The sequence below is a fragment of the Camarhynchus parvulus genome, chromosome 2 (genome assembly GCF_901933205.1).
Source record: "Camarhynchus parvulus chromosome 2, STF_HiC, whole genome shotgun sequence".
Classification (NCBI taxonomy): Eukaryota; Metazoa; Chordata; class Aves; order Passeriformes; family Thraupidae; genus Camarhynchus; species Camarhynchus parvulus.
This window is the reverse complement of record NC_044572.1, coordinates 109879569-109892729: the sequence shown is the minus strand read 5'-3', so window position 1 is coordinate 109892729 and position 13161 is coordinate 109879569. Positions and strand designations below refer to the sequence as shown.

General features: G+C 39.5%; 1 protein-coding gene across 2 annotated transcripts in view; it reads right to left on the bottom strand.

The window, feature by feature from the left end:
• SPIDR (scaffold protein involved in DNA repair) overlaps positions 1-13161 on the bottom strand; it is a 196314-nt gene that overhangs the window by 55198 nt on the left and 127955 nt on the right. For both annotated transcript variants that reach the window (XR_004060525.1, XM_030943524.1), the window contains exon 10: positions 11467-11717. Coding sequence is in view for 1 of the 2 variants with exons in the window: in XM_030943524.1 (XP_030799384.1) it covers positions 11467-11717 (251 nt within the window). In the remaining variant the exon portion in view is untranslated. The remainder of the gene's footprint in view (positions 1-11466; positions 11718-13161) is intronic.

Genomic DNA, 13161 nt, shown 5'->3' with positions numbered 1-13161 from the left:
TCACAGACACGATCTGTAGGGAAGTCTAGATACTGCCGACATAAGTTTTCCCACCTGTGTTTTGAGGCTAAGGCTGTAGGCACTGAATACACATAATTCATGAGGTGCGCTTCCACAGCCTCACTGGGCTTTCAAAGAGCCTGTCACATTCTTCTCAAGTGGATCATTAAGGGTGGTGTACCTAAATGGATGGGTGGAGGAAATTTATCTGAACAGAAGATTAGAAGTGATTCAATTTTGGGAGATAACCCGACTTTTTGTCTAGGTAAGACAATAGCTCAACCATGTGAGTTTACACTGGCATGTGGGGCTACTCAGCAGTTTCACATACAGATTCTGTCGCGCAGATGTAAAAGAAAAACACTATAAAGCTTCTTTTTGTGAACCATAAAGGTATAATTCTGACATGAAGATGGCTGATGTAATCAACACTTCCATGAGGTTAGGCTTAAAGAGGCAAACAAAGCTTTTTACAGTGAACTTTTCGAATTCCCCTTGACTGAAAAGAGTTCATCACTGACAACTGGTAGGATTGTGACAAAGATAAGTGGAGTGGAAATTCATGCTCAGATCGTTTTACAACACATGGAAGGAATCTTTTCTCTCTGTAGCACACACTGCAAGTAGCGGCAAAAGACCTGGGAAGAAGAGGAATAGAGATGATGGTCTTCAGTACAATCTACTTTCAGAAGAAGAAAACTACTCGAGAGGGAAGTCAGTGCTGAAACTTTCCATTCCAAAGCTTTAACTATTAGCAGGACTAAATTATCTGTGAGAAAGCACCGAGTTCATTCCACACCTTCTACAGAAATGCAAAGCAGGGTATAGAAAAAATTTCCTTCTTTTCTTTAGGTATCTCTGTGGTTGCCTGGATGAATAGAGGCGTCAGAATTTCAAGAGGAACACTGACTGACCAGGAAAGGAAATTGTCTTATTGATGCGAATACCAGAGACCGTGGTGCTTGTCATACTGGAGCTTTAAAAACAAAACTCGTGCCTTCCTCACTCTCTTTTTCACAGTCGCTTTTGTTATTTATTTTTAAATACCCTCCTGACTAACTGTCTTCCAGAAGAAGAGGGGGGAAAAATCGTAAAAGCAAAAACTGGGAGAAACCTCAGTATAGAAGGATAGCTGAGCCATCAATTTCTGTAGACCAAACCCTTAGGTCCAATTCACCCCGTGCTACTGCCAGCCACTTACATCATTCATAGCAAAAACTTTGACAGTCCAAACTGGTGTGTTCAAGACTTGCAGGAATGCTGCTTATTCACAATATATCCTAAAAGCTAAACACAAAACAATTTTAGCATCTGCATAGCATTATTTAAATAGAACAGTTCTTAAACAAGCAATACGCCATTTAAAGGTGCAAATCTCAGCGTTCGCTACACTAGAAGTTCTTATCCAAAACCCTCTTGAATCCTGGAAAACTTGCTTGTTAGAAAGGTGCATGCTGTTCTAGTATGTTCTAATATATATATCCTATGTCAGCACAAACAGCCCCCATGTAAACACGCAGCCGGGAGGAGCATGAGGAACAAGTCTGTTTCCATCAGAAGCCCTTTATCCTGCGTAAGAGGGCTGCACGCTAATAGATGTCCTAGGCTAACGCTAACTAGCTACAGCTGGCTCGCAGCTATAAAAAGCATTAATGAAAACATAAATACTGCCTTCTCCGCTTCCCTCAGCCCGGACGTCAGGGCTGCGCAAAGGCAGCGCTTTCCAAGAGCTGCTCCGTGTGAATGAACGCGCTGCTCCCAACCAGCCCGCTCCGGTTCCCCCGCTTGTTTACTGAACAGCGTGTGCAGGGATGCGCGGGGACAGACAGACAGACACACACACCACGTGTGCCCTCTCGCAACCCCAGCCCCGGCCTTCCAGGGAACGCTGGGATAAAGGCAGGAAATGTCTGCTCACCCAGGGACTGACCCACGGACTGAACGCAGCTCGACTTTGCCATTTATCCCTGTGTTGCGCTGAAATATCGCTTTGCTGTGCTGCCACAGCTTCAGCTGTAATAAAACACACAGGCAGTGAGTGACATGCACGGAATTCAACAGCACTTTACACCCGGGACTTCTGTATGCTCTAAAAACTCACTGCAGTACTTTCGTTTTTATTGTGGCAAATACAAAACTAAATTGCAGTGGGGGAAAAAGGAAAGAGACAGGTTTATCCAGGACATAGAGAGAAAAGGGGAAAAAGCACATATTTCAACTCCATGGAACTAAGCATTGCAAACTGAGACCAAAACATCAGTGCTACTACAATCAGCAATTTGTATCAATCCACACCGCGCATACACAAAATCTTCATTATTATTTGACTGCTGAACAAAGGATTGCAAATTGAGACCAAAACATCAGGATACTGAAGTGCTACAACAATCAGCAATTTGTATCAATCCACACCATGCACACACAAAATCTTCATTGTTATTTGAATATTGGACTGTTTATCTGCTCTGTTACAAGGGTTTTATCATGAAAGCCACCATCTGCTTCTATGGATTTCAGCAGGTGACCTCAGACAGAGACAAATCCTTCAGGTGTTTGCAGGGAGGCCAGGCACGTTGGCTTGCTATTCAATATGCTAGGCTAACCACAAGCCTGAATCAATAAGTAAGAATCCTACCCAGCTTTTATTTTTCATTTTCATTTTTATAATGGAAATCCTTCTATACACAAGGAAAATCAAGAAATTTGGAGTTCTTCATCAAAAAAGTTTAGGAATACCCAAAATATATTTATCTTTTAAAAAAATCTTATTTCCAAATATCATTATTCTTCTTTCTTATGGTTTTGTTCAATGCATGACTTTTTAATTACTTCTGATTTGCATTACCCAAATAGCAACTGCAACCAGGCAGATCACCCCCAAATTCAGCAGGGATCAAACAAATCACAGAATGCAACCCATTTGTCTATGCAGGAGTTTCCTAAATCTAGCATACAGAGGTTATCCTATGAGGTGCAACCCTTGCAAGCATTTAAAAAGAAATTATCTGATTGCAATTCACTGATTTGCTGAAGTTGCAACCTCTAAACCAGATGTGACACCTCTTTTTGCTTTGAATTCTCCCCCCTCTCCTTGTACATATAAGCTGATTTCCAACTGATTTCTTAAAAATTCACAACCTTAGTAGAGTCCCTTCCCACTTGCACTGCTGAAACATAAACAGCCTGAGAGACACTGATTTTCCTAACTGTTCATGCATCCACTTCAAATACCTGTTTTCTCAGGATGTTATTGCTACAATTCTCCCACAAACCCTGGCAGTCCAAATAAAAAAGGTGACTCAGATACACAGAAGCACCAAGGTATAGATGGGCTCCTGACCCAGATATTTTCAAGCATGACTAAACAGCCCAAGCTGCAGCAAGAAAGCTTTGGCAGTTTTCAGCTCCCTTGGAAAGGAAATATCCACTTACTATTAAATTAAACAGAAATAAAGAAATTAAAAACACTTTTGGAAAGATTAGACACCGAGTGTCTTTGCTAACATTGTCTTCCACTTCCCACTTACATTATGTTAATACAGCCATTTAATTTATAGCTCCATATTGAAGATGTGACATAACTTGTTCCAATCAAATTAATTTCCTTGCACATTTTTCCTCATGTCAAACAGAATTTACAAATTTTGGCATTTGTTCAGAGGCAGTGGAAAATGCATAATCCCATTGTTATAGGACAAAGACAAGAACATCTGTAGTTGTCATGACTAGATCATATTTGAATTCAATAGTGGGGAAAGGTGCTGCCTCAGAGAGGAAATCCAGAGCTTCCAACAGACCAGGTTACTCACAGCCCCATCCAACCTGCTTCTGAACACTTCCAGAGAGAAGTCATCCACATCATCTTTCTGGGCAACCTGTTTCAGTGTCTCAGCACCCTTACAGTAAAGAATTTTTTCCTAATATCTAACCTAAACCCACGCTCCTTCAGCTAAAGGTCATTCTCCCTTGTCCTATCACTGCATGTCCTTGTAAAAAGTCCCTCTGCAGCCTTCCGGCAAGGCCTCTTTATGTCCCGGAAGGCTGCTCTAAGTTCTTCCCTGGAGCTTTCTCTTCTCCAGGCTGAAGAGCCCCAGCCCTCTCAGCCTGTCAATGTGAAACACCTCTGAAGTACACTTTGCATTCACTGCTAGCCTCAGGCACATGTAAAGCACGCTGTCCACACTGCAGTCAAACACACACCTCCAATCAAGTATCTAAATCCAGCGTGTTACAAACCAATTTGAACAAATATCAGGCAGTATGTATCAGTTAAATAATCCATTTTTTCTCAATGTAGGACTAAAATTAAAAAATAACGAAATCTCTTAACTCCCAACCCACTGAAACCCTTACCCTGTGAACTGTAATATACAGTAAGGCCATCCCAGGCCTTTGCTCATCACTTTTCCCATTTGAGGAGCATGCTCTTCTCCAAGCCCTGTGAAGTGCACTTTAGTCAAAGAGGGAGTTGAAGCATTAACTGAAATGAGATTGAGGATTTCAGCACAGCAGATCCCTACCCAGTGTGATGCTGCTGACTGCCTTTGGCTGTGAGAAATGGAACAAAACCAGTAGCCACCAGTCAGGACTGGCACATGAATGTAGGATAACCTTCTTACATTTATAACTTACATACCAATTTTAAACCACAATGCTTACTGAAAGAACTAACTGTCTTCTCTGAGGAGCTTTGTTTTATTTGCATTATTTGCTGTACCTTCATCTTTTGCATTGTATAAAAGAAAGCGTAGAAGAGCTTAAAATATAGATGTCCAGGCCTATGTTTCAGCAATATTTTCCCTTTCAAAGTCTGTCTTAATTAATAGAGCATACCCATAATCTGCACATTACAGATCTGTGTATTCCTGACTCTTTGAGACTCAAGACCTCCTCTTCCCCAAAAGAGTATCTTTGTAATACTTCTCCAAGGAGTATTGATCTGTTACATACAACATAAGCTTTTACAAAGCTGATGATAGAAAGCTATTTCTAAGAATCTTCCATTTTGGAAAATCACTAGTACATAAAACCTATGCTGATGTTTTTCTGCACATGCACTACCTCTGCAGATACTTAAGTCTGTGCATACAAAGACTGCTTACTTGCCAAGTGGCAAAGAAATTCCATGCAATATTCAGGTGGTTAAATTTCTCTCCCAACTGCTAGCTCACCTCCACTCAGGCATTTATAACATTTATCACTGCTCAAGGTTCTTGCCTTTGGGTATGATGGTAGAAGAAAAACAAATTCCAGAGACACAATCTGACTTTTACAAAGGTTTCTGAGAGCTTCAGCACAACTTTAACACTTCCTCCAGGAAGTGGTATAGTCAGTGAAATGTAGAGGTGCAAAACACACGTGGAAGATTTCTGCTCTCAGTTCTATCAACCACGTAACTTTCAGAGATACAAAAATTCAGGGGGAAGGTCAAAGCCGGGGGTAAGATTCCATACCTTTTAAGTAGGCCATCTTACAATAATTCTTGACAAATAACAGGTGCTGGAAAACTACTATTCCTGTTTGAAACCACCCAATGTACAACAGCACATACTTTGATTGTTGCTCCCCATTTTCAAATTGTTTGCTTTTTTCTCCCTAGACTGGTCTCTACTGTAGGATAATGTACAGGGACCACATTACTCTTCCCATTCTCACCATGTACACAGTCCCTCAAAAACAACCAATTGGGTGCATACAGCCATGAAGCAAAGAGCAGTGGGAAATGAGGTGCAATAAAGCTTCCCCAGCTTCCTAAAGCCCTGCATGTGATCATCAGGGGCGGGAGGTGAAATCACATGGTTACAAGGTAAATGCTGAGGACACACAGCTCTACATAATGATGCTTCTATACCACTTACCTGTCTCTGTGCTACTCAGGTATTTCTGCAATTTCTCCATCATGGGAAATACATCAGTTAGTAGAGCTACTCCTCCTTCTTGACCAAAAATGAAAGGCTTTAGGTGTGTCTGACTGCCTTCTATGAGCACATGGGTGCTTTACTGATCAGTCTAAGCACTTAAGTATGAAGGAAATAAAGCAACCAGACTCTCATTTTTGTTAGATGCATACAGGAGCCTGCGCACACACTATTGGCCATCTAATAGCTGGTTTCTATTCCTGTCCATTTGCTTTCCAGGGAGACTGAATCCCTGTCACACTTGTGGTCTGTGCTGGCTATCGTCTTCTTGAGCCTCTTTTCTGTACCAGCACTTTTTACCACTGCCCTGACATATTTTAGAACAACAACAAATTGTTTATTTGCCTATTCCCGGCACGGGGACGAAAAACACTGCTGTACATTGAGGGGTCCTTTTTTTTTTCACTTGTACAGAGTATATCAGATAACAGTGCTTTCACCTTGCCCTTGGACAGAATAAGGTTATGTAAATATTTAGCACTGAAAAATAAACAGCAATGTCAAATTAACAAATTGTTGTACTACGGTGGCACTGGAAGTAGCCCAAGTTCCATCTAGTTGTCTGCAGCATCAGCAGGGAAAACAGACTTTCAGGGCTATCCAGACAACAGCCTGGGGAATCTACAGTGTTACTAACTACATAAGACAATTTAAAGTATTAGTTGGACAGAGTGATACTAAAGCTGTTTTTCCAACAGTCTTTTGTCCTTACTCTCTGTTTTGGTGGCTCCAGTTTGAGAATTACAAATACAGCAGGGTGGAGGCAAAAGGGAATAATCCAAGTGTCAGGGAGTCTTTACTGTGAACAAAAAAAGAGAGAGAGACACTTCAAAGCAGAAACCAGTTACTAGAGCTGGAACCACAGCTATTAGGAGAACTATTATAAGTCTGTCAAGTAGCAATTAGACTACTTTGCAAGAATATTAAGAGCAGTATCTTCACTTCGGAGAAGGATTTGAAAAGGGAAAAAATAGAGAAACCTTTTAGTTTATGGCGTACTGCATTTCAGTTACTTATTTCCTGTTTATTTTCCACTTGAAAAATCACATCCCAGAAACATAATGTAATTTTTTAAAACTTGCATTTATGACCATTCCATTTAAAATGTTTTGTTGAGAAAAAAACGCAAAAAACAAATGGAATGCTGTAAACAGATTTAAGTCAGCCACAAAAAACATTCTGACAGATGTTAGCATCTGTGAACATGGATCTTTCATGACAGTCCTTTCCAATCTGGGCTCTTTTCAAATAAGAATCCCTCCAGAGATTTTTATGTTGTTGTTGTTAATTTCATTATGTTTTATAAAACTGAAGGTATGTTTTCCATACCAGAGGGATAACCTTTCAATGTATTAATCCATCTCCTTGGAATACTAGTTGCAGCATCTGACACTCTATTTTAGTCGTGCATGTTGCCAGACAGGTTAATGCATTGACTAGATTTGTGTTAAGATAAACAGCAAAGATCACTGGATGAAGAAAAAGAGGGGGGAAAAAGGAAATCCAACTAAGAAATTAATTAGTTCTACAGGATTATCACTTGCCAATAAAACTGTTTTACAAAGAATTACATATGAACAGACTACTTGGAAACTTGCAACAACTTGCTAGACCACAATGAATTACAGCAACCGACTATCATGTTTCTTGGGGCCTTCTCAGAAAGAGAAATGTGATTTTCCTCACTTCTATTTCTTCCAGCCACTCAAACAAATCCTCATCTCTTCTAAATATTTTGCTCCCCAAGGAGCATGGTGGCAGACCTTTCCACTGCTCTGTGATCTGGCAAATAGAAAACAAAATAAAGAGCAAAACTGAAAGAACTACAGATGAGTAGTGCAGAGATGCAGACCACACTAATTTTTAAAGTAAATGTATGGTCTTTCTTTTGTTCCTGGAATACAAAGATATAGCAGGCTTTGTTCAGGTAGGAAATAGGTCAAAACTTGCCGAGAGAAGTGAATGGAAAATTTGCCTAGTCACCCACAGATTTTAAAGTGTGGATTCACAGCTACAGCTAACATTGTTTTCTACCAGCAGTGGTTAGTTCTTCCTTCATGACAACACCCTTTTCTGTCCAGCCTCCTCACACAAATCCTCCAAGTGCTCTGACCAGTTTAACTGCCTAATAGTCCTAAAAGTGCATCTATTTCAGTTACACTGACAACCACACACCCAGCCCTGCCCTTTAAGGCACAAAACTGACCAGCTCTATTTTTTACTAAACTCACGTGGCCTGCTCAAAACAAACAGATACTGGCAGGAGCAAAATCCAAATTATACACTGCTTTATCCCAGGAACACAAAGTACAAGGCCGGCTCAGTGAGTCAGACACCTCTGAGCCAGTGAGCTCCTCAGGTTGACAGGAGTCTCTTTGGGATCCTCATACTTGTAAGCCAGGACATTTTCAGAAAAGAATCAAAACAATTGGGTTTAGACAAACATGTGTTGTGTCATTAACAAAAGTATCTCTCTGCCATCAGAGGGGAAAAGGCAGCAAAAAGTATGCCAGGAATGCTGGAAATGGCCAGACAGTCACAGCGAGTCATATTTTCTTCTGTTTTTTTTTTTCCCCCAAGAAACTCCTTCAGCATGAAAAGTCCATTTGCAAGAGCAGTTAGTTACGGGGGAAAGGCAAATATTTCAACAATAATACAGGGAATGTGGATCCAATTTATGCACAACAGAAGCCGGAGAACTCCTCAATCTCTGCAAAGATTTCTCAGCATCCTTCGAAAATGCTTTGAATACCTCAGCTGAGCCAACTTCAACCCTTCAAACATATCCCTTTGTCTATCAGTAAAAGGCCATATTCCACATGTGTATTTATGAACAATAAATGCTAGATGCACATAGGCGGCCCTGTAGTTTCTATGTTTCACAAGCGTTAGTTTGAATCAATTAAATTAATCCATTTCCTTACAATCAAAATAGAGGTTTCTCCCACAATTTGCTACTCTCTTACTAGAAACTGGATGCCTTGAACCAAATGCATCACTTCCCCTACTCCACGTTTAATTTCATGCTTCTTTTCAGCTTATTGTGGTGGTTTTCATGCTTCCCTGTGACAGCAGCATCTACGTTATTGTGGAGTGCTACAAAAGAAGATATGCAATAGAACAGCCTGTTTAAAATACAAATCAATTAGGTATTAATCTATCTTGATATCTATTTGGAAATTTTTGTCTATGAAACAATGAGTAATCTAACTCATCTTGCCTCATAAAATACAAACCTTGTTTTCCTGGCAGTTTTACTTCACAGAAGGAAATTTAAAAAGGAAAAAGTAAGGGTGGTTTTGTTACAAAAGAATAAGCCAGTAGTTGGTTCAAAGGATTGCCAGAGGGCGTTGGACCCTTTTGCTCACTATCAGGTGACAGACATATACATTTTTGGTAGAGGAGAAGTCTCGTGTGGATGTTTATCAGCCATGGAAATAGCAGCTGATAAAGCAGCAAGAGGTGTTTTTCAATCCTCAGTCTATAAAAGAAGTGTTCGTTCTCCTCTTTGCAAATGAGAAAGTGGGTTAGTTTTTTTGATTCAGGATCCAAAACACAGTCTGACAGCCGTGAACAACAAACAAGCTGTTTTTTGAGCTGAGACTTCTATGAAATTTGAGGAACTTTCAAGAGACCAGTTTAACAACTGCACATGAATATACCCAGCCACAGCATGTACGCAGAAGCAACAAGCTCTCATTTTTTATTCCATTTCTATTTCATGTTTGACATAAGAAGTGCAATCTGAGATTTCTGTTTTCTTTCACCCCATTCCTGTGAAGGGTGTGGGCTCAGGCAGGTTAACTACCTCAAATTGTGAGACTGCAAGCTGAGTGTACTTTTGGTTAAGAGTTGGAAATGAAAAAATCAGGTAGAATAACAGTTTGTCAGGTGCCCTGACATTTGATCAAATGTAGCCCTCTGGAAGAAAATCTACACTGAGGAGTACTGTCCTCAAAGCCACATATTGATGTGGGCTGGTAAAGTACTTCTCCTCTTACTTTTTAAAAAATATATATATTTAATTAAGAATGAATTAAATACAAAGCAATGAGTCCAGACAACAAGATGTATCAATTACTTTTTAAAAATAATGTTCAATGTAACTATTATATGTAAAAGAGCTCCTATAAATGTCGTGGACAAGGCTGTTAATAATTACTTTCCTGTGGGTGATGACCAAGGTAGTATTTTAGGAAAGAATAATCTTCCTAAGTTCCTTCTGGAGGAATTTTATTGATCAATGAGTGCTGTGAATTACCCAGAGGCTTACAAGGTAGCAAGAATTGAGAGGATTCTAGTATTTCAAAAGCTCAAGGAGAAGGACCATTGAGGACATCACTATCCACCTGCAGGGTGGCTTAGAGGAATTCAAATTATTCAAAACTTTGAAGAAACCTTTCAAACCCTACTGCAAATTACATCTGGAGAGCTCTCAACAGGGCCTGTTAAACTAATTGCACATCTCCATTCAAGTCCCAAACTCTGCAGGAAGAAATGTTTGCTCATGCCCTGAAAGGCTGAACTTAGAACCTTAATACAAGCTCTTCCACTATAACTTACTTTAATGATCTTCCTGAGTGAAAAAAAAAAATCTGATATATCTTACCTTTCATTATTTTAAACCAGCATGAACAAAAAGTTAGTGCAAAACCAAAGGAAGAAAATGCAGTAACAGATACAGCTATCTCAGACCCAGGGTTGCCGAGAAAGACTGAAACCAGTCTTTGGTCTCAAACCTTGAGAATCACAAAAGAAGAAGGAAAGAATTCAACGGTTCAGTATGGGTCAGAAAAGGAAACTGTTTGCCATATCTTTTGTATTTAAGAAAACAAGGTCCAATTCTTGATTCCCTCCACTGTAAACAGGACAGTGTTAGGATGCAAAGACTAAAACATGAGAGGCTAAAACAACTGGCTGAAAGCTGTGTGTTCCATGAGGTTTGCATGTAATGTTTCTGCACTGCTGGTTATGTTTTGATACCACAACACTTTTTACTGCAGAGGAATCTTAACTGCTGAGGCCTCCAGATTTCCAGAAGTCAACAGCATCTTTTTCCAGTGATTTCACAATGGAAGTATACACCTATGTTTCTCTAATAGCATCTGTGCAAAATCCTCATTATAGAAGGATTTTGTCTATGTGGTTTTTTTTGTGTTTCAAAAGACCACGAGCAAAACTCACTAGCAGAGCATACCAGAGACTGAAATAGGCAAATGGGATATAACAACAATTCTGTGAAACTCAAGGAACAGTATATGATGCTCTCAATTAGCTTCTCATTAATTCATTTTCAATCTTCCTGTCATCTGTGGATGACATAAACTATAGACAGACCTTTCCCTTCTCTGGGCAGGACTACTTCTGTATCACACTATGCCTATTAAAGAACTACACCACGCCCAACAACAGCCCCATGCCTTCCTTGCTGAGTGTGCTTATTCCCCACAAGATGACAACCAAGAATGACATTTCTGAACTCACTCCTCTTTAGTTTCTCATATATCACAGCCTCAACAAAAAAGTTCCCATGCATCTCATTACTCACCTAGCATTTGGTGGATCTGAATTCGTGACAGGTGCTGCACAAAGAGGCTTGTTTCCTTGAGTGTGGCTTCTGTACCCTTCTCTTGCAGGCAAGCAGTACACCCTTTGGATAACGACTTGGACCTGCACTTCTCTCCATCCCACTGCTCCCTGGCTTTCCACCATTTCAAGCAGAGAATCATTAACAGTTCTCAGTGCTAAGGGATGCTGTTTTGGATCACCGTTGTTACGGGTTTGTGGAGCACAGGGAACCTGGTGAAGGAAAACCCATTAAGAGAAACATTCCAGAGAACTTTGAAATTATGTAGAGCTAGAGAGGAAAATGCCATCATGAAAAATCAAGTTGCAAGCACAAAATAAGTTTTGAAATACTTACTGCTCCTAAAGTAACTTACAGGCTAGTAGCCAGTTATTTATTGTGTTTTTTCAATAAACACTCAAGAGTGTTGCACACATGGTGTGCTCCTGTATTTAACTGGTGCTCTGGACTGAGCTAACACAACCCCTGAGAGATGAAGGTGACACCAGCAGGAAAACGGAACGGATATTAGCCCTTATGATTCTTCCCCTTGAATGGAGTTTTATTTTGGTGTTCTGTTCCTTCCTCCTCTTAAAAAAAGGGTAAAATTCATCTTGAACACTTCTGGACTTTTAAACAAAGTTGGAAATGAACAGGTGTCTAGTTTTATAGACTAATAAGCTAGTCCTCAGACTTACACATTTCAATGGAAAATATTTCAGTGTTAAAGAATTAGATTATTAATGAAAAATACAAAACTTTTAAAGCCAAAATTTTATTTTTCCACTACTTTCAAAACATATTTTACTAATAAAACCTTCCCAACTTGCAAAATAAATTTCATTAATAATACAGTTTGCCTTAATCTAAATGAGAAATGTAATTTTATCTTAATTTTAAAATAAATCTCTCTTGATCAAGACTGTATGCAAGCATAGGCTAACATGGTCAATATATATAGGTCCCTTTGCAGCATGAGCCAAATTTCTGTTTTCACAATGAAACCTGTTTTTATAAAAAGCTGTGTGTGAAGAAAGGTTTTCAGAGAATCACTGACTGTGCCGTAAGTATTATACACCAATAAAGAAGGAGGATTTGCAGTATTTACAAGAAAATTGTGGTACGACACTGCTCTTTGTCTACAAAGTGGTTGCAATAAAACTTGTCTACCAAGTTCTAAATGAAGTGGTTTGTTTGTTAGGAGCCATGAGGGGAACAAGTAAATTGTTCTGGTTTTCAAATACCACCGTAGAATCTTTTTACAAGTTAGAGTTGAAGCAAGAAATTCAATTAGGATTTGATTTATGTAACTTTTTAATTCCCCGGCCTATAATGGGAATTATATATAAACCAAACACAAAATGTTGACACTCATGGTTCTTCAAACTTGAAGGGCCAAACTTGTCAAATATTAAGAATCATTTAGGTAGCCAATATAAAGCTTTTACAAGAGCCTTACTTTCAGAAAGTGCTGGCACACACTTTGAAGAAAACAAATCTCTTAAAATACCTCGGCTTGTACAACCACAGCTACAAAAATGTAGAGTCATTTTAATACAAATAAAGTCAAAGTAGGAAAACAAACTGAAGGGGTGGGAATGGGGGGTGATGTTATCCATTGATGTTTTAAAGAAAGGATAGGATCTATAAGCAAATGATTTAAGACATAGGAATATG